At 35.4% G+C, this 22387-nt stretch overlaps 1 protein-coding gene across 3 annotated transcripts in view; it reads right to left on the bottom strand.

The window, feature by feature from the left end:
* Nucleotides 1-4376: 4376 nt before the first annotated feature.
* Nucleotides 4377-22387, bottom strand: part of LOC127420284 (vitamin D3 receptor A) — a 77388-nt gene continuing 59377 nt past the window's right edge. For all 3 annotated transcript variants that reach the window (XM_051662449.1, XM_051662451.1, XM_051662450.1), the window contains 3 exons: nucleotides 18149-18300; nucleotides 17832-17948; nucleotides 4377-15129 (listed from right to left, as the gene is read on the bottom strand). In XM_051662449.1, coding sequence (XP_051518409.1) covers nucleotides 14876-15129; nucleotides 17832-17948; nucleotides 18149-18300 — 523 coding nt within the window. In that variant the 3' untranslated portion in view covers nucleotides 4377-14875. The remainder of the gene's footprint in view (nucleotides 15130-17831; nucleotides 17949-18148; nucleotides 18301-22387) is intronic.

Below are 22387 nucleotides of genomic sequence, written 5' to 3'. Positions count from 1 at the left end.
CTACGGTAGCTCAGATAACAACTCTAAAATGTTAGTAAGCAGAATAGCATTTAAAACATGTCGAACCTTGAAGCGGATGGGCTACAACAGCAGAAGACCACTTTGGGCACTTAGAGGACCATAGTGTTCCTAATAAAGTGCTTAGTGAGTGTATATGCAGTAGAAAATGTGTAATTTGTCATGTTTACCATACTGCATTCATGGTGCTGATGCTAGCATGCTAACCTTGGCTATAGCATGCATCTGTTACCCTCTTTTATTGTATTTTATGATGGAATGCTAAAAGTCCACAAAAGATCATGACATTTTTTTATATACATTTACATGTATGTTGTGAGTGTTACTATGTCAGATAAGAGGACTAGTAAATGGGCAGAATAAAGACAATAGTATAATAATTAGAGGCACATCAATGTGTCACAGGTGTGACAGACTGCTGATCCGTCCAAAAATGAACATTTCTAGCATTCGTCATGTGTCCCTGCGCGCCAAACGGGATAAATCAGCCTCTGAAGGGCACTTCGAAGGGAGAACAATCATGATAGCCATGCTGTAAGATCACTTCATATAGAACTTTTAGCCCTTTCAGCCCTCCAAAGCGCTCACAGTGGATGGTAAAGTCTTCAAGGAGCATATGGCATAGGGATAATCACTTCTGAATGAAACGCACCCAGTGTTGTTGTTGCTCTTCTTCTCTGCTTTGTGTTGCGAATGTGAAAAATTAAACTGAACTCCAATTTAACTAATGACACAACACAAATATCCACAATATATTTGTGATTTTTGCAGTGTAAAAGGTGTCAATTCATACCAAGGATGTTCACACTTCTATGGCAGGAGATCAACTTTTTCATAATGTTATTTTAGCAAGATCTCCCATGTACAGTGGCAAGAAAAAGTATGTGAACCCTTTGGAATTAGCTGGTATTCTGCATTAATTGGTGATAAAATGTGATGTATAGACAAACACAATATGCTTAAGCTAACAACACACAATTATAATCTTTCATGTCTTTACTGAACACCCATTGAACCCATTAAACATTAACAGTGATGTGGAAAAAGTAAGTGAACCCTTGGATTTACTACTATTTCAATACGTCTGAAACCTAGATATTATTATTATTGTTATTATTAGGCTATATGAGTTTTTATATATATATATAAAGTCTTCCCTAACCGACTGCAGGTAATTTAACATGTGAGTTTTGAGTTTAAGAGGGCCTAAGGGGCTGAGATTCAGCGCTTCAAGAGATCCAGCCAACAGCCTATAAGCAGGCTACACTCGACACTCGCATTAGACACGCACCTATACTGACAGAGGGTAAGCTTACTGTGTTATCTTAGAGGTCTGGTCTGTGGTACTCTCAGTATTGTACTGCTAGAGAGCTGTACTCAGCTTTTTGCTCACAAAAGATGAATAAGAGTGAGGTCCACCATTGCTGGAACCCTCCAACTCTAATAATTTCGTCCCGAGCATGTTCCTAACTTATACTCTGAAGCATGAATCCGTTAGGGGTATTTCCAAGTATTGATCATAAGGGAGATCTTTTGTAGGAATATCCTGACATACTTAAAGGAGGTCGAAGTTGCCTCCTAGTCACGGTAAGACATGAGCAGTGGGAGAGAACGTGAGCCCTAGACTGACTCCTGGTGAATCAGGGTCTGCTGTGGTGCACTGAAAGGGAGGCTAACCCACCTCACCCAGGTAGGCAGCAATTGATTAGGCCCTGAGAAGGATAGTATAACCAGGTAAGAGACATTATTAGCCTAACTGACTCCTCCACAAGAAAGGGTATTCCCTAAAGGAGCTGAGTGATTAAAGAAGATACAGCTTGTAGCCAAAACATTTATAAGGTAGGACTCGCCGCAAGATGACGCAGCACAATGTTTATCAGATGTAAATTAGAAAGCAATGATTTTTGACAAAATGCTCTTTAACAGACATCTTGAAACACACATTTCCAAGTTGAACTCATTTCCTGACAAAGCATTTAAAAAACGAATTGCTTAGTCTGAGAAACGCTTATAAGAGAGCAAGATGCAACGGCCAAAGACCTCCACCTGCATTGGCAACCATCCATTTGCTTTTCTATGTAAACGCGTGCTAGATGAATGTTTTAACCATTGTTTTTAACTGGCAAAATATTGCTAAATATTTTAAGTGGTGGTTCTTTAACATGGTCACAATATTTGCGGTTTGTAATTCAGATTGCGTTTTAGTAGTGGCAAGAAAAAATATGTGAACCCTTTGGAATTTGCTGGTTTTCTGCATTAATTGGTCATAAAATGTGATCTCATCTTCATCAGTCACATGTATAGACAAACACAATGTGCTGAAGATAACAACACATAAACATTTATAATCTTTCATGTCTTTATTGAACACATCCCATTAAACATTCACAGTGATGTGGAAAAAGTAAGTGAAACCCTAGGCTATTGACGTCCACAAAAGCTAATTAGAGTCAGGAGTTGGCAAACCTAGCACCAAATTAATGAAACATGATTGTAGGTGTGGGTTAGAGCTATTTTGACTTATAAAAAACACTCAAACATTTTGAGTTTGCTATTCATAAGAAGCATCTGCTGACGTGGACCATGCCTCGCATAAAAGAGATCTGAGAAGACCTACGATCAAGAACTGTTGCTTTGCATAAAGCTGGAAAGGGTTACATACTTATCTCAAAGAGTTTATATATTCATCTGTCCACAGTTAGACAAACTGTCTACAAATGGAGATGATTTAGTACTATAGGTACTCTCACTAGAAGTGGCCATTCAGTCAAGATGACTCAAAGGAACACCGCAGAATGCTCAATGAGGTAATAAAGCACCCTAGAGTGACAGATAAAGACTTGAAGGAATCATTGGAACTGGTTAACATCTCTGTTCATGAGTCTACTATACAGAAAACATTAAACAGGTATGGTGTCCATGGCAGGACATCATGAAGGAAGCTGCTGCTTTCCAATAAAAACATTGCTGCACACCAAAGGCCACTTTGACACTCCACAACGCTACTGGGAAAAAGTTTTGTGGACTGATGAAACTAAGGTTGAATTATTGGGGAAGAACATGCACCACTAAATATGGCGTAAAAAGAGCACCACCTACCAACATGAAAACATCATCCCAACAGTGAAGTATGGTGGAGGGAACATCATGATTTGGGGCTGTTTTGCTGCTTCGGGGCCTGGACCGCTTGCCATCATCGAGGGAAAAATGTATTCCAAAGTTTATCGAGATATCCTACAGGATAATTTCAGGGTGGCTGTGTAGATGTTGGGTGATGCAGCAGGACAATGACCCTAAACATCGAAGTAAATCCACTACAGAATGACTTCAAAAAAAGAAAATGAATCTTTTGAAATGTCCCAGTCAGAGCCCAGATCTTAACCCAATAGAGATGCTGTGAATGACCTCAAGAGAGACACCAGACATCCTAAGAATATGTCTGAGCTGAAGCAGTTCTGTAAGGAAGAATGGACCAAAATTCCTTCTGAACGTTGTGCAGGTCTAATCCGCAGATACTGGAAACACTTGATTGAGGTTATTGATGCTAAAGCAGGATCGACCTGTTATTAAATCCAAGGGTTCACTTACTTTTTCCACAGCACTGTAATTGTTCAACATGATGTGTTCAATAAAGATATGAATGATTATAATTGTTTGTGTGTTGTTAGTTTAAGCACATTGTGTTTGTCTATACTTGATGATCACATTTTATGAACAATTAATGCAGAAAACCAGATAATTCCAAAGGGTTCACATACTTTTTCTTGCCACTGTATGCACTGTGAGTTTCCAACACTACCATGAACTAACAATAAACAAAACTTTTACAGCACTTATTAGGCTTGATTAATGTTATTTTCAACATATACTGATGTATTTTTAAAAAACTAATATTTGTTAATGCAGCTGGTTTGAACTAACAATGAACATTTGTATTTTTGTTCTAAATTAATATTAACCAAAATGTTTTAATCCTGTGAAGATATATTGGTGATACCAAATGCATCTACTAATGTTAACAAATACAACCTTATTGTAAAGTGTTTACTTTTTAAGCTACAGTAAATGTATAAAACTGGCAAAAAAAATTTGGCATGGAAAATGTTATAGCAGACAAATGGTTAAATATTCAACATGTGATTTTTATAAAAATAAATAAATAAATATTTTCAACTGATCTTGAACCTTCAACCTTCGAGTTACCAGTCCAGATCTTTCACCACGACACACCACACAAAGAACTTGAATTAATAAAACATAAAAACAATAACATACAACATTTTATCCTGTCATATTTTAAGCATATACCTCTTCAACATTTTCCCTTCTAAATGTTTTACACATAGACAGTCACAGGGTTTGCATCAGTATGTACAGCTGTTTATTTGTGATTTTTTTTCCCAAAACATCTTATTTACTACATACAATGCACAAAATAAATGTGTAATTGACATTCAAGGGAAAAGGAGACATCAACAGATGAGACAGGGACACAATGTCAGCACTGTCTTCATTGTGTGGACAACCATACAGACCAAATCAAATCTACGCTGACTGACAGTTTGAATAGAATGAAACATCACTAGTGATTTTGAGCTTTTCATAGATCCTCTAGAAATTATGATAATAATACAAAAATGTCAAGTGTGTTTGTGACATGATGTGTTTCTGGGTTTTAGAAAGTCATATTGAGTTCTCTGTGATCCAAACAACGCTCCACCACTGAAGAGGTGTCCTGAGTGTCCAAGCCTTCACTTCAAAAGCCTATATTATTATTAACGAGAATATATATATTTTTTTTAGAAGTTAAGAGTTTTCTGATTGAAAAATCTCAAACGTTGTTCCAGAACTCTCAGAGAATTCCGATCTTCAAGGACTATTCCGTGTTCAGTACAAGTTAAACTCAATAGGCAGCATATGCATGTTAAGCTGATTTTAGAGTGATAAAATCACTTACTAACCTTTTCTGTGTATAGTCAATAGTTATTGCCAATTTTACAACTTTGTTGCCTTATGACAGAAAACTAAGACGATTTCAACTACTTTACAGCTCCAATAATACACAAGTTTTACCTGGAATTAAAGCTTTTATAAAATTAGAAGTTTCACATTTCTGCCTTCAAACCCTCCAAAAATTGTCCCCATTCACTTCCATTGTAAGTGTCTCACTGTAACCTCCATTTCTGCTTAAATTACTGTGGTAATCAATAGTATGCCACAAATGCTGTTGATTAAGCTTAACTTGTATTGAACCTGGAATATTCCTTTAAATGGATAGTTAATCCAAAAAATATAAATAGTCATTAAATACTCATTCTCATGGTGTTCCAAACATGTATTATTTATGTTCTCCCGTCAAACACACTGAAAGATGTTAAGCAGAATGTCAGAGCTTCACTTTTCCATACAATAAAAGTGGACTGTAATTTAAACTGCACTTTTTTACACAAATCTATATAGTGCAGGAGTCCTATGGATCACTTTTATGATATGTTTATGGTGTTTTTTAGTGGTCAACCAATATGGGTTTTTCAATGGCCAATGGCAATATCTAGTGAGCAGGATGGCCGATATAAATGCCGATAAACATAATACAATTTAACAACAGAAAGTGCTGACTCTCCATTGACATCTACTGGTAGATTTTGGAACTGACACAAGGGAAAGTTCACACTTCGTTAATCGGCCAAGCGAAAAATGGTTATCTACCGATGCCGATATATTCGCAAACTGGTCAAATATTGGCCGATTAATCGGCCTGGCTGATATATCGGTCTATAACTTGTTTTTATATAACATTTATGGTGTTTTTATAAGTGGTCAACCAATATTGGTTTTTCAATGGCCATTGCCGATACCGATATCTAGAGAGCAGGATGGCCAATAAACATAATACAATTTAACAACACAAAGTGCTGACTCTCCATTGACATCTACTGGTAGATTTTGGAACTGACACAAGGGAAAGTTCACACTTCGTTAATTGGCCAAGCGAAAAATGGTTATCGACCGATGCCGATATATTCGCAAACTGGTCAAATATTGGCCGATTAATCGGCCTGGCGATATATATATCGGTCAATAAATAGTTTTTGATACATTTATGGTGTTTTTATTAGTTGTCAACCTATTTGGGTTTTTCAATGCCCGATACCGATATCTAGAGAGCAGGATGGCCGATATAAATGCAGATAAGCATAATACAATTTAACAACTGCAAATCAGATGCACACAATTTCTAAAGTGAAAAAAAAAAAAACACTTATTTTATGCAATATTATCTAAAATTTGCATAAACCTGAAAAAACAAACAAACTTGAAAATAGAAAGTGTTGACTATTCATTGATAAATCTACTGGTAGATCTACTGACACAAGGGAAAGTTAACAATTCTTTTAATTGCCCAAGTGAAAAACGGTTATCGGCCTGGCCGATATATCGGTCTATCGCTAGTTTTTATGATACATTTATGGTGCTTTTTTGTGTTTTTCTGAGCTTGGCAGTATAAATTACCAACCACTTTCATTGTACAGCAAACAGAAGCTACAGGTCTGGAACAACATGGGGGTGAATAAATGACAATAACATTTATTTTTCAAGTCTTCTCTGCAATTCTCTGATAGTTTTAGATCTCCTTTAAAAGCAGTCATTTTGGGAAAGCAGCACATGGTTCCAGAGTAATCTGAGGTCAAGTTGATTCTGAAGTTGAAACCTGGACGAACAGAAGAAACCTGTGATAGTGGTGAAACCATACCAAACAGACGAGTACCATATCCAGAAGTGCTGCTTTACCAACCGGCTCGTCCCAAAATATATTTGCTTTTATGAAGACACCTGTTACCAAGCAATGAATATAGTTAATCAGTTATATAGAGAGTAGATTGTTTCTGCCTGAAAGCTACGGTACACTACGTTAAAAATACTGTTTTGATGGCAAGAGCATACGGACGCGTTCAGGTCACAATTACACAAGCTTTTGTCACCTACAATAAATGTTATAATTCACCTTGTAGTAAAATAAAAATGCACATGTAATGTGTTACAAAGACTTCAAACCATTTGAATGAATGTTCGTAAAAACAGAAATTAAGGCACCAGAGTCAAGGAGTTTTCTCTCGGCCTGTCTGTTTGAGATGAGTGTTTGGATCACGGATAAACCATTCAGAACTTTCCTGTATTTGGGTGAACTGAGAACTATAGCCAGACTGAAAATCCACTCTGAAGTTCTTAATTCTTCAACCTCATCTGTGGTTCTTCGGTTCAGGACCTGAAACATGCGCTACACAAGTATGTGAATGCAAACGCATCTAGCTATGCAAACTCATTATCATGCATCATTTCAAAATGTGTCAAGAATTCAAGATGCAACGAAAAGTTTTGCTGCAAGTGGTGCTTTAGTGAGCAGTGGCGTAACCCTTTAGGGTAAACTACTGCCATGGTGGAGCAACAGTTTGAAGAGAATCTTGCTGGCATAGTTAAAGTTAGTTCAACTTTCAACATGTTAAAAGCTAACTATCGGATTAATAAGACATTCGGTTTGATGGCACAGACATTTGAAGGAAACTCTATCGCCTCCTTGAGGATTGCGGCACACTAATGCACACTTGCAATGCATTGGACAAGCATTCGCATCTGGTACTTGTGTAGAACATGTTTCTTGCCTTAAAGTCATCCATGGATTCTTTATACACAAATGGATCCCCAAAAATGACTTATTTACACAACATGTACTTAGTCTGACTATTGTTCACAATCTCATCTATGAATACTGGGTAAAGCTTCACAGACTGCTTTAAAACGAATGCCGTAACCCTGACACGTTCCCAAAATAAGGCTTTGGGGTGTAGGCACACAGAGGTTCTTTATCTGAGATAGCATGGAGAGGCCTGTTTGAATAATGTTAAGAAGTTTAGCGGTAATCTGTCAGTCTCTATGTTTGAAATTCAACATAATACATTTTCTATACTGCATAAGAGTACAAAGTAGTTTTATCTGTAAAATAAATGCTGGTGGTGAATCTGTGTGTGTGTGTGGGTGTAGTTCAGGGGGAACATGGATGGAAATGTGACACGGATAGACTGAGACAACAGGAAAGAGGTTGGACGTCAGGACGACAGCAAGGGTTTAACAGACAGAAGGTGATTTAGATGAGTTAATGATACAAGTTTGAGGAACAGTCCAAAGAGAAACAGAGAGGACACGGGCGTGTCCAGATGGTAGCCTCACCCCTAAAATTGATTTGACATCCCTAATTCTAAACTATGAATGGCCATCTCCCGAATCCGAGGCTGCTGTAAAAACAAATGGTGCAAGACACAGTGCTACGCAATGCAACCGCCACACAAACAATTAAAAAAAATAGCGCCAATATGTCTGGACACGCCACTGGGACAAGGAGAGAGATAGCAAAAAAGGAAAGACAAAAGGAAGCAGATAGGGGCGATAGAGGCCGAACAGGCGGTAATGCTATTAGCTCAAACACAGATGGAAACTTTTAACATCTAAAATACAAAGTAAACATCTGCAATGCCCAAATATTTTATATGTGTTACACAGATTTCACTGCTTGAAGACAGTGCATTTACGGTAGCGCGGTAAAACAGACATAACTTTTAAAATGTACCTAAATTAGCTAGCTTATTAAGCATCCTTTGGGATTAGCTAGCTCGTTTGTCAATGCTTTGCATTCTGCATGAGTAAGAGCGAATACTGACAGAGACTAGCAATTCAGGCTAGCGGGAAAATCTCCCTGTGCAGGTCGACATTATCAACCACCCTGATAGCGCAAGACGTCTATGCAATGTGAGTGTTTTGACCTGAAAGATGTTATTTTTGGAGCATTTGCTCATCTCCAATACGTCATCGAGAGGTTCTGTAGATGTTTTTGCGACGTTTATGATGTAGAATGTACAGGTTTTCACTCTTTACACACTCTTTAGCACACGCACTTACTGGGCATCCTGCACAGAGCTGCCATGTTTTAAGCATAACAGCGATTATATCTAGCACACCAAGAAATGGGGTTTTGGCCACCAGACAGGCAGTAGATCACCGTCTAAGCTATAGGCTAAGCTAATTTCTTGAGGTAAACAGTCCAGCATTTGAGTCGGTGAGGAATAAATAAGTGAAGGATTTAGTGTTTCTTAACAAAGAAAACCTAAAACATACAAACAAACATGAAATGGTGTAATGATAACGTGTGAATGAGAGAGGTAGTTCATTTTGGTTAACAACGGCACCTGGTGGTTTGTGTTTTCCAATCAGCATTCAAACAGTCATCAACAATTCTGTTCTAGTCACCCGCATTTATGTACGTAAATTAACAAAAATTACATGTTCCTCAACTAGACTGAAGAAATCCATACTCAGCTCAGCTTCTAGAATTCGAGGGAACGGCATTTTAACAAACTCTTTCATTTTCATGTTTAAGTTCTTGGGAGACGCTTCCTTTCCAAAGCAACTACAGAGAAAGTGCAAATTTTGCACTTGTGACATCTGGATTTCTTCGGTCTAGCTGTGAAGCACATGGCACCATGACCAACCAAAATACTTTACAACACTAAAGCAGTAGGGTTGGTCTGCTGCCTTAAATTCAGCCAAGAACATCCAACATGGAGGCTAACAGAGATGCCTTAGAGGGATTCTGCTTGACAAGGACTCAAAATAAACCTTCCTTAAGAACATCAGAATGACTTGAGTCGCCATGCTCAACAAACTATGACTGAATTTGCCTTGATTCCTCTCTGTAGTATCTCTGGAAATCCGTGAGGATGCTCTCGGCGAGCCAATCCAGACCATGACCTTTCGCTCTGGCTCACATAAACTGACACAAAGTGCATAGACAGTCCAGAAAATGTTCACCTAAGCATTTAAAAGAACTCCCCCCTCACAAAAACACTGACGTACTGATGAAAGAGCCACTGGGGTAACGCCAACCCCATTTATTCCATTCAGATGCCAATGAAACAATCCCAAGATTGGTGGAACTCTTGCGTATTGGATGCACTTGGAATCCTGTCTTTCTTAGCTTGGTTGAGGCAAGAGGGCGCTTCGGAGCCAAGACAGCTCTTCTCTTTCCTGTAAACCCACAGTGGGACAAGTCTTGCCACGTTTCGCGTGTGAGACATTGTCATTTTATTTCCCTTGTTGATTGGATGTAAGCAATCCAGTTGCATTGGAGTTGACCGGGTTAGGGTTGAGCTGGCGAAGGTGGTCATCTGCTTCTGGAGGGAAAAGTGGCCATTTCCTGGAGTAGCAACAATCTACCCCAATGAACTAGAAACCACAGATAACTGCGCAATGCCATATCTGATTATCCTATGACAGTAGGGGACGGAACAGCCAATGTTCCTTAGCTACCAACCATTGTAGTCCAACAGAAGCTTATCATAACTGGTATATACACGGTGTCGCAATCCATCATCCACAAGACAGTTCTGCATTTCACCAGAGAGCGTCTGGCCATGCACCAGTCCACTTAAAGAGACCAATCGGTCTCTCAAATGTCCCTATGCTGATGTCCTACATACCCATGTCCCAGTTCCGCTGTCGGAGGACAGCGTTTATCCAGAAGTTCCACATCTGTTCTAGTCACTCGAACTTTCGAAGAACATTCCAGCTATTTCTAGAATTCTCTTTTACAAAGACAGCTGAGATAAAGGAATGGGGCGGCGACTCTTGAAAACAGCACCCCTTCCATTAGCAGCTAACGTCCGGGCAACCTCCCTATCCCGTTTCACCTGTAATAATGTTAAAGCTTTGAAGAGTCCTTTGATGGGACCGTTGACCGGGCTGGTTTGAGGCAGCGTTTGTAGCAGAAAAAAAACCTAAAGCACCAGTTGAGTTGCTCAGTTTATGTCCGTTAGCATTTTGAGATCAGAAAGCAGAAGAAAGAGCGATGCAGCTCAGCAGCAGCCTGGTTGAGATGTCTCATTGATTTGCAGAAAACAAAACAAACAAAAGTCCAGTTTGACGTCTCAAAATCCATACAAAACTAATCCATGATTAAACAGTATAACAATACAATTCAATGTGGAATTTGCACCTAAAAGCATCAGGGATAGATACAGTCGTAAAAGCTTATTATCTTATCTGAGAGTAAAAGACACCAAAACATAGGAAAATACCATATTTGCATATTTCTCCCAAGCTTCTTATCGGCTGATTAATTGACTTTGTATTAGCCTATTCTTTTCATTAGACATATGTACAGAAACAATACGAGTGGTATTTACAGCTTATGACCACAAGAGAGCTGCATGGAACCTACTGGAATGAGGGACTAAACTGGGCCTCGTTTATGAAACATGAGCAGAACGAATCATTTGAGAAACCATTTTGGGTAAATTTTCGCAAACACGCAACAATTTGTGTAGAATGAGCCACAATATGCGTAAATAAACACTAATTTCAGTGTAAATTAGAGGTCGACCGATATTGGATTTTGCAGATACCGATAACTTCATTGGTGGAAAAGGCTGATAACCGATTAATCGGCCAAAAGTTTTTAAAAAACGATTCATAGAATGTTACATTTTCTTAGTTGGCACAGACAAAGAGGTCAGAGACTATCGGCAACTATCGGCATCGATTTTTGCAGAAAACCGATAGTTCCAAAAAGCAACTATCAGCACCAATTAATCTGTTAAACCGATATATCGGTCTGGCTTTAGTGTAAATCCCATTCTTAAATCCTTTTTTCTTACGTAATTTGTTACAGTAGACAATATATGGTTTTAAATGGTGAAATTCGTTCTGATCGTGTTTACTTAATGCGACTGAATGTTTGTTTTCGTAACAGACAAAATAAAAACAACCCACCAAAGTCGAGCACATTGCAGTGAACTTCAGCGATGCATCACCAAACTCATCAAATACAAGTCCTGAGTACTTGAGGGTTGCTCTTTACTCTATATGGATTGGGACAATATTGCATGTGAAGAGTACAGTAAGGGCTAGTTTTGGACTAAATCACTGTTAATCTCCACTAAAGATCTAGTACCAAGTTATCAGTCCAGAATTAAGATTTAATCTGTGGTTGAAGCAGCCAGAAAGCCTTGTTATTAATGTTAAATACAACTAGAACACCATTCAGGCCAAACTCGGGACGGTTCCTGTTTTTCGGCTCTCTTGTGGTCCTCCAAGATCCAATCTATACAGACATCAGACCTACAGTTCAGGACCCCTTCTCTTGTTATAATGTGCGTGTGTGTGTGTAGCATGTGACTTTAAATACATATTTTGCTCTTAACATCCAAGCATGCATGCTAGTGATAAACCGATATATCGGTCAGGCTGATTAATTCGACCATATTTGGCCATTTTGAGTCTACACCCACTTGGCCAATTAACAGTAGTGACATTTAACTAGTAAATTCCACAATATACTGACAGATTTTCCAATGGATAAAGCACATTTTCTGTTTGGATACATTTGAGTGAATCTGAGTAAGAGCTCTGTTCCAAAACCTAGTGAGCTGCCTTGCTCTCTACTACCTAAATAGACAGCTGCCTTCTAAGGCAGTATTCTAATTAAAACGGAACCTCAGAAATAACTGATTTAGCAACTTTTCTTGTGACAGACGCAGGAAACTTGACACAATTGATTACAATAGATTTTGGAATTTACAGGTTACTAATATAACAACGCAATACAATAATCATAAAATTAGAGCTGTGAATCGATTAAAACATTTTAACTAATTGCATAGTTTTCTGTGATTAATCGCAATTAATCATGGCACATTTAAAAAAAACATTAGAATGTAATCATTAAATATATTTACTTTATACTCTGTTTCAAAGAACTTGAAGAAATTGGTTAGTAATCATTTATTATAATTATTTAAATGTGCACATGTTAAAATGTTCATTTTTACAGGTATAAATCTCTGATACAAGTACCTGTCATAAAATCAGTGGACATGTTGTAAATAAAAGTCGGGCAAAGTCTTCTGCAGTTTTTTTTTTTTTCAGTGTACTTCTTAATAATAGTATTAAATGGGCAGATTTAATTTATATCAAGCTTTATTTTTAAGAGAAACTTATGTGTACATTGCCAATGCATTATAAGACACTATACATATGAATACAAACCCAATTGAATGTTGAAGTTTAATTTGCTTTGTTTAATTCGCTTTAACCACCGGTTCAGATGACAGTGAGTGAGCGTTTTCTCTCCCACACCTGGCTTACCACTTGCAGTCTCCGTACAGTAAATCCGCTCCTGTGTTTATTATGCCCGGGAAATGCATTGTGTGTAATGAACAAGCAAATTTTAACCACAGAATGTGGGTAAAAAAACAGATACTATATAAATTGCATAATTTTTGTTTTACGTGTTAAACAGTAAACTATTAATCGCGTTAAATTCCCAGACATACAAAAAATACATCAAACAAAAATATAGAGTAAAATAGCCAATTAGTAATTCTGTTGAACAATATTTTTGCATTCAGTGCAATACAAATATATTCATAATCGAACATTCTCTCGCGTCGCCCACCATCTTTGATAGATTTTTTACAGTGAGTTTATCGCAATGCATTCTGGGATTGACTTTTGCGTTAAGGATGCATGCAATGCTGCCTCAGAATTTGATCAAAAGAAGGCATCTTAGAAGGTTGCAAAATCATGCTGCGTTTCGGAACAGCCATCGTGTCAGTAGCATGCCTATGATTAGAGATCAACAATATATCGGTTTACCCGATTAATCGGCACCTTATAATTGCTTTTCGGAACTATCGGTTATCTGTAAAATTTAATGCATACAGTTTATTTTAAGTGGATACAAGTTATTTATAATTTCATGTCAATGTTCATGTTGATTTTGACTGACAGTGTTTAAAGTGCCAGTGTTTTTAGTCTGCATTTATTAGCCTATATGGCAATGTTTACTTTAAAATGTTTACATTGTAAATGATTGTAAGTGTGCGTATTTTGTTTCCCTTATGCATTTGTGTGAGCTTGGAGAATAGACTTTTCAAAATAAGAGTCCCAGGTGTATTTCTGGCTTGCTCATAGTTAAAAGTGCTGCATTACACACCAAATCTTTTGTTTTCTGGTTATTATTAGGATTTTGGTTGCACAATAAACTGCATCTTTGATTTTATGCATTTTGCACTCTTGTTGCCTCTATATCAGTGCCAGTCAAAGTAAGGGATGACTAAGAAATTCAATTCATGTTAATGTTTTTAAAAACTATCAGCTGATTAATCTGCCTTTTTTACCAGCTTAGTTATCGGTATCGGTAAAATCTAATATCGGTTGACTTCTACCTGTGATACCTTAAAAAGTGTTGCCTATGTTGGCAGCACACTAGGTTTTGGAACAAAGACATTTTTACATTGTTTTAGGAATATATAGGAATTATATCAGCCATCAGTCACCCTGCTCACTAAATATCAGTATCGGTTGACCACTAATGCACACACACACACACACACACACACACATTTACTAAAGGAGCCTACTAATCCTATTACAACAGAGGATCACCTCGGTCATACGTTTTTATTTAATACAAACCAGCTCTCTCTTAAATATAAATATTAGTTTATATGTATTATTCTATTCATACATTATTAATACATTCCTTTCAGAATTCCCTTATAGCTTAGAAGCAGGAATTCCGAAACAATATTCAGAACTGTGCACCACCCACCCTCTCTTTCTCTCTCAAACACACACACACACACACACACACACACACACTCATTCCTACAGCCCCCCATAGTGTGAATCGAGACACTTTCCACCTCCTGCATGATACACTGCTGCTCTAATATGCTGAGCGTGTGTGTGTGGCCATCTCGGTGCGGTTTCCGGGATCCGGAGCGTTACGGGGGGCTTTTGGATGCTAGGAGACCTCGCTGCCGAACACCTCCAGCACGAGGGGCGTGAGCTGCATGCTGTGCTCGGGCTGGAATGACAGCGAGCGGTACTGCTTTGAGTGCTCCTCATTCAGGCTGCGCAGATCTGCAAGCTTTTGGATCATCTTGGCGTACAGGAGTCGCCCACCTGGGTGGTTGATCCGGATATATGCCTGCAAAATGTCGCACAGACGGTCCTGTAGAGCCTCGATACGTGCGTGGTCCTGAACGCCCGGCCGATCTACAGAAGAAGACATGTATTAACACATTTAGTTGATGCTTTAATTCAAAGTAACTGACAAGTAAAAAATGCTACGACACAAGTGATTCATCATAAGAGACAATAACTGCAAGTGCTGCAATACATAGATGTCCTGGCCAGATTCCCCCCATTGGCCCTTATCTATCACAGCCTCCTAATATCCTCATCCATGAATTGGCTACATCTCTCTACTCTCTCCTCTCCACCAATTGCTGATGTGTGGTGAGCGTTCTGGCACACTATGGCTGCCGTCGCATCATCCAGGTGGATGCTTCACACTGGTGGTGGTTGAGGAGATTCCCCCTATACTATGTAAAGTGCTTTGAGTGCCTAGAAAAGCGCTATATAAATGTAAGGAATTATTATTAAGGAATTATTAAAGATCCAAACTTGAACGGAAAAGTGCAAGCATAGATGTAAGCATTAAGGACTGTCTTTAACTAAACGGCAACAGGTCTGGTTCACATTGCAGCTTATTCTGGCCAAGAATCGTCCACTTAGACACGGAGAGGCCGTCTGACTGACGTGTAGAGCGACCAACCACTGCTCATTTTGTTTAGGGCTGTTTTGGGGTGGGAAAATCTTAAATAGATTATGTAAGGGATAATGTACAGTCACCCAGTCGCAATTGCAAAATAAACCCTGATGCGAAACAGAGGTCTTTTTGCAATACCCTGAAGGGGTCTGACTGCTCATTATCCAGCTTATTACATGGCTACTTACCAAATAAATTAATAAATGGACATAAAATAGTGATTTATGTTATTATGCGAGAAGAAAGAGACCACAGAGTTTCCAGAAACATCTGAATTCCTCCTCCGGTTTGCATCGGCGTTTTGTTGGTGTTTATTTGCGAAAATGACTGTCTGACTACTCATTATCCTGCTTATTACATGACTACTTAACAAATAAATTAATAAATAGACATGAAATAATTATTATTTTTATATTTTTAAATATTATTATATAATAGAGTTGAAACAACTTTATTTGATTACTTGTAAAGATTGAGTGATACGAGAAGTAGGAAAGATTAATAGCAATACGCGTATGACTGGTGAAATATTATGTTATCCTTAGATGTGCGTCATTATTCAGAAATATATGTGATGCTGGGATTGACCAATCAGAATCAATTATTCCAGAGAGCTGTTTAATAAACCACAATAATAGATCAGCGTGAAGAAGAAAAAAACATTAACATAATGGCGCAGTAGTTTCCATGAATAGTTATAATAGTTCACAGAAAACACTGGAAAAACTTTAAGTGAAACTGTTTTTAATTATATGCATATTAATTTTTCAAAATAAAGCAGAACAGTAAATAACTTCTGAGGGAGCCTAAACTAGGCTCCAAAACACAGTGTGAATGGCAAATTAACCGAGACTCCAACTAAACTGAACCCAAATATCGACAGGTGAATTTTTGCACCTAGTGTGAAGAGGTCAATATTAGGGAATCATCGATGTATAGTTTGCCGATATTTATCGGACAATTACTGACCAAATTAAAACCATAGGCATATCGGTTATAAGCATGAGAACAGCAATATGAAAAACCGATGGTTTATTTATAATTAATTAATAACACACTTTGTAAAACTCAGTGAATTCAAATGCACAACTCATAAATAATAATAGCCACAATATGTAGAACGGTTGGCACTCCTAAGAACACTGTAATGTTGAATTTTTATTATTTTTCATTCTCACGCTAATGCGGAAAAAACACCATAAACAGTTTTGACAGTTTCTGAAAGCGACACTTACAGACTACATGATGAGGGAAACCATCTAAAACACTTTGAAACCAGCAGACTTTGACTTCTGAGACATCGGGATGATATCCATTAATGCTGCATGATTGATTGAATTAAGATTGAAATCACAATATGGCCTTGTGCGATTACTAAACCTTAAAAAGCTGCGTTTATGCATTCAGTGCTGTGTGAGCAAGCGGCGCCCTCTAGCGGTCTGGACGGCATTATTCATTGCCCATTATATCACTATAATACAGAATTTAGAAGGGTTTTTTTGTTCCTTTGGTTAAAACTTTTTATTTTTCCATGATGTGGTTGACATTTCTATGAAATTGCCCAACATATACATAATATGAATTTATAATGTTCTATCATGTACATTACATACATGTAAAAATGTGAGTTCTGTTGTTTTGAACTGCAAAAACAGAAGTGCAAAAAATCATATCAATCATCATGTTATCATATTTTATTTTTTGTATCTTTATTTATCTTTCATTGAGGCTCTCTTAAATAATGTTGGCCTGTCATGTGTTAACAGATCCATATTCAATGGAAATTATTTATTGTTAGAAAGGTAAAAAAAGCTTTAAACCAGTGATCTGATGACAAAATAAGGTAAGCTCAATATATCAGTATCAGCCTATAGTTGTTTGTTAAAATCGGTTTTGTATCGGTCAAAAATTTTATATCAGTACATCCCTAGTGGATGAACTGTTCCAATTTAAAAGCTTGATGTGGTGAAAAATTCACACTCAACATGAATAGGCCTTAAAACAACAACAATGAACAGGTTTTTTTATTTCTTTTTTTTTTTTAGAGAGTTGAGGAGAGACAGAGAAATGAAACACAACTGTTCCAAATGGAAGTTCCAAGTTTCATCACAGATGAATGAAAGTACAAACACACACACACACACACCTGGTGACAGCAGGCAGATGGCCATCAGCAGCACATGTTCCTGTTCATGCAGGTTGAGTTTCTTCAAACCCACTTGAAACTTCACCAGTGGCTCCAACAGCTCCAGAGTGTGTCCCGCTACACACATACACGCACACACACGAGAGAGAGAATGTATGCATGCTTAGATACATCTTTTTTACATGCAGACGTGATATTTGACGGCATAATCCCAATGTTGACCAATAAATCAAATCACTTTTATTGTCACACAACCATATACACAACTGCAATAGTGTGTGAAATTCTTGCAATAACAACATGTATGTGTGTCTCACCCTTGGTGACATCATTAACGCAGTATTTGAAGTCTGGTCCACCACAGCTCCAGCTCATGTCCTCCAGACTGAACGACTGATTCGAACGCAACATGATGATCTCGATAGCGCTGGACTTCAACAGAGCAATCTGATCTTCAGCTGTCAGATCCCTGAAACACACACACACACACACAAAATGGACTTCAGGGAATACAATAAAATTATTTTTAAAAAGTACAGACTGTTGCGGCCTTTAAGTGGAGCTGCAAATAGGTCTTTTTACTGTTTACACTATACAGCCCTTATACGATTAACTTAACGATTAACTTTATTAACTTCTGCAGCATTACAATTAGATGTTGCTTGTGTTATAATGCATTATACTCTAAAGTATAACTATAAACAGAGGAAGTCTTATAATGTATTATAACTGTAGTTATCATTATTTATGAGAAGTTATAACTTATTATAAGGTGTATTATGAGACATTATAAATTCATTATAATGCATTATACACTAAAGTATAACTATAAACAGGGGAAGTCTTATAATGTATTATAACTGTAGTTATCATTATTTATGAGAAGTTATAACTTATTATAAGGTATATTATGAGACATTATGAATTCATTATAATGCATTATACACTAAAGTATATCTATAAACAGGGGAAGTCTTATAATGTATTATAACTGTAGTTATCATTATTTATGAGAAGTTATAACTTATTATAAGGTATATTATGAGACATTATAAATTCATTATAATGCATTATACACTAAAGTATAACTATAAACAGGGGAAGTCTTATAATGTATTATAACTGTAGCTATCATTATTTATGAGAAGTTATAACTTATTATAAGGTATATTATGAGACATGAATTCATTATAATGCATTATACACTAAAGTATAACTATAAACAGGGGAAGTCTTATAATGTATTATAACTGTAGTTATCATTATTTATGAGAAGTTATAACTTATTATAAGGTGTATTATGAGACATTATAAATTCATTATAATGCATTATACACTAAAGTATAACTATAAACAGGGGAAGTCTTATAATGTATTATAACTGTAGTTATCATTATTTATGAGAAGTTATAACTTATTATAAGGTATATTATGAGACATTATAAATTCATTATAATGCATTATACTCTAAAGTATAACTATAAACAGGGGAAGTCTTATAATGTATTATAACTGTAGTTATCATTATTTATGAGAAGTTATAACTTATTATAAGGTATATTATGAGACATTATAAATTCATTATAATGCATTATACACTAAAGTATAACTATAAACAGAGGAAGTCTTATAATGTATTATAACTGTAGTTATCATTATTTATGAGAAGTTATAACTTATTATAAGGTGTATTATGAGACATTATAAATTCATTATAATGCATTATACACTAAAGTATAACTATAAACAGGGGAAGTCTTATAATGTATTATAACTGTAGTTATCATTATTTATGAGAAGTTATAACTTATTATAAGGTATATTATGAGACATTATAAATTCATTATAATGCATTATACACTAAAGTATAACTATAAACAGGGGAAGTCTTATAATGTATTATAACTGTAGCTATCATTATTTATGAGAAGTTATAACTTATTATAAGGTATATTATGAGACATGAATTCATTATAATGCATTATACACTAAAGTATAACTATAAACAGGGGAAGTCTTATAATGTATTATAACTGTAGTTATCATTATTTATGAGAAGTTATAACTTATTATAAGGTGTATTATGAGACATTATAAATTCATTATAATGCATTATACACTAAAGTATAACTATAAACAGGGGAAGTCTTATAATGTATTATAACTGTAGTTATCATTATTTATGAGAAGTTATAACTTATTATAAGGTATATTATGAGACATTATAAATTCATTATAATGCATTATACTCTAAAGTATAACTATAAACAGGGGAAGTCTTATAATGTATTATAACTGTAGTTATCATTATTTATGAGAAGTTATAACTTATTATAAGGTGTATTATGAGACATTATAAATTCATTATAATGCATTATACACTAAAGTATAACTATAAACAGGGGAAGTCTTATAATGTATTATAACTGTAGTTATCATTATTTATGAGAAGTTATAACTTATTATAAGGTATATTATGAGACATTATACATTCATTATAATGCATTATACACTAAAGTATAACTATAAACAGGGGAAGTCTTATAATGTATTATAACTGTAGTTATCATTATTTATGAGAAGTTATAACTTATTATAAGGTATATTATGAGACATTATACATTCATTATAATGCATTATACACTAAAGTATAACTATAAACAGGGGAAGTCTTATAATGTATTATAACTGTAGTTATCATTATTTATGAGAAGTTATAACTTATTATAAGGTATATTATGAGACATTATAAATTCATTATAATGCATTATACACTAAAGTATAACTATAAACAGGGGAAGTCTTATAATGTATTATAACTGTAGTTATCATTATTTATGAGAAGTTATAACTTATTATAAGGTATATTATGAGACATTATAAATTCATTATAATGCATTATACTCTAAAGTATAACTATAAACAGGGGAAGTCTTATAATGTATTATAACTGTAGCTATCATTATTTATGAGAAGTTATAACTTATTATAAGGTATATTATGAGACATGAATTCATTATAATGCATTATACACTAAAGTATATCTATAAACAGGGGAAGTCTTATAATGTATTATAACTGTAGTTATCATTATTTATGAGAAGTTATAACTTATTATAAGGTATATTATGAGACATTATACATTCATTAGAAAAGTGTTACCTAAATCTTTACTATAGAACGTTTTTACTCTGATTCTTCTGTTTTATACTCTAATTGAATTTTCAGAATTTTGCAGTTAATTTCTGTTTCTTGATGTTCATTTTCTTGACATTATTATGCATTTACTTTGAGTTATTAAATTTTTTATGTTTGAAATTAATCATTGGTAGAAAAATGCCTATTCTGTGTCTTTGTAACACCATGGTCAGGTTTGATTGCAGCATAATGACATTAACACTTCAAATCAATTTAAAATGCTAAACTTTGACAAATAATAGTTTGATAATGTTTAAATATATATCCAAATGCATATCTTGTAATAAAATATAAAATTAGGTTACAAGTCATCAGACTACACAGTATGTGTCTACAGTCATCTACTGGCTGTTACTGGCATGACATGATGTTCAACTCATGTTATTTATATTTTGTTCACCAGATAGCAGCAATCTGCCTCCAATTTATGTCACATTCTCATATTTTCTTCATGTTTCAACTTATAGAAGTGTAGGTTCTGAATTTTTTATTAAAAAAATTAATAAAAAGTGCTTATTTGTATATGCAAATTAATCATAAAATTGAGAAATGTACATGTAAATAAGATAAAAATATCATAAAATCCTGAAAGAAATGCATAATTATACTGTACTTCATGAAAGAAGAAATGGTATCATTATCATTATTTAAAAAAATGGGTTACACAAAGGGAGTTGTCCACGCAGTTTACAAATTAATTCATTATTTGTTAAATAACATACATTATTATATCATAAAACCTGTGTGAAAGTGCTGCAGGTGCATTTACTTATATTTCTCACACATGTGCCGGTATACTGTTATATGGTATACCACATTAATTACTATGCACGGTTATGTTATCGTGGACACTTTAAAATACTGTGAGAAAATCTAGATAACCTATTAGATGAACACACCCATGACCTGCGCTGTTACAAGGAAAGCAATGTTTCTTGTTTAGTTTTTTTAATAAAAAATAATGCAAAATACTTATTTATGGATAGTCATTTTTTGATAATTTATAAATATTTCATAATATTTATGGAGAAGTATGGCTGAAGGAGGAAAGCTGTGGAAATTATTTTCCAATATTTATTTAATGTTTATTTTATTTTATTTATCTGCCCATTTCATTTCTTAAACGTCCAAGGATCTTTTCACAGTTACTTTCTTTGTGATCTTTTAATTAAAAACGCATATTTTGTGTTTAAAAAAGCAATTAAACTTGTCATCAAAAACAACAATACCTTTAATTTATCTTTCAACCTCTGTTGATAAAAGCTTCAGCAATTATCACGATATGAAAATGCAGTTTGGCTTCTTCGTACTTTATTTCAGACCTGAATGTGTCACAAGTCTTAATAAGAAAAGTCAGA

The sequence above is a fragment of the Myxocyprinus asiaticus genome, chromosome 29 (assembly GCF_019703515.2).
Source record: "Myxocyprinus asiaticus isolate MX2 ecotype Aquarium Trade chromosome 29, UBuf_Myxa_2, whole genome shotgun sequence".
Classification (NCBI taxonomy): domain Eukaryota; kingdom Metazoa; phylum Chordata; class Actinopteri; order Cypriniformes; family Catostomidae; genus Myxocyprinus; species Myxocyprinus asiaticus.
This window is presented reverse-complemented; position numbering and strand designations above follow the sequence as displayed.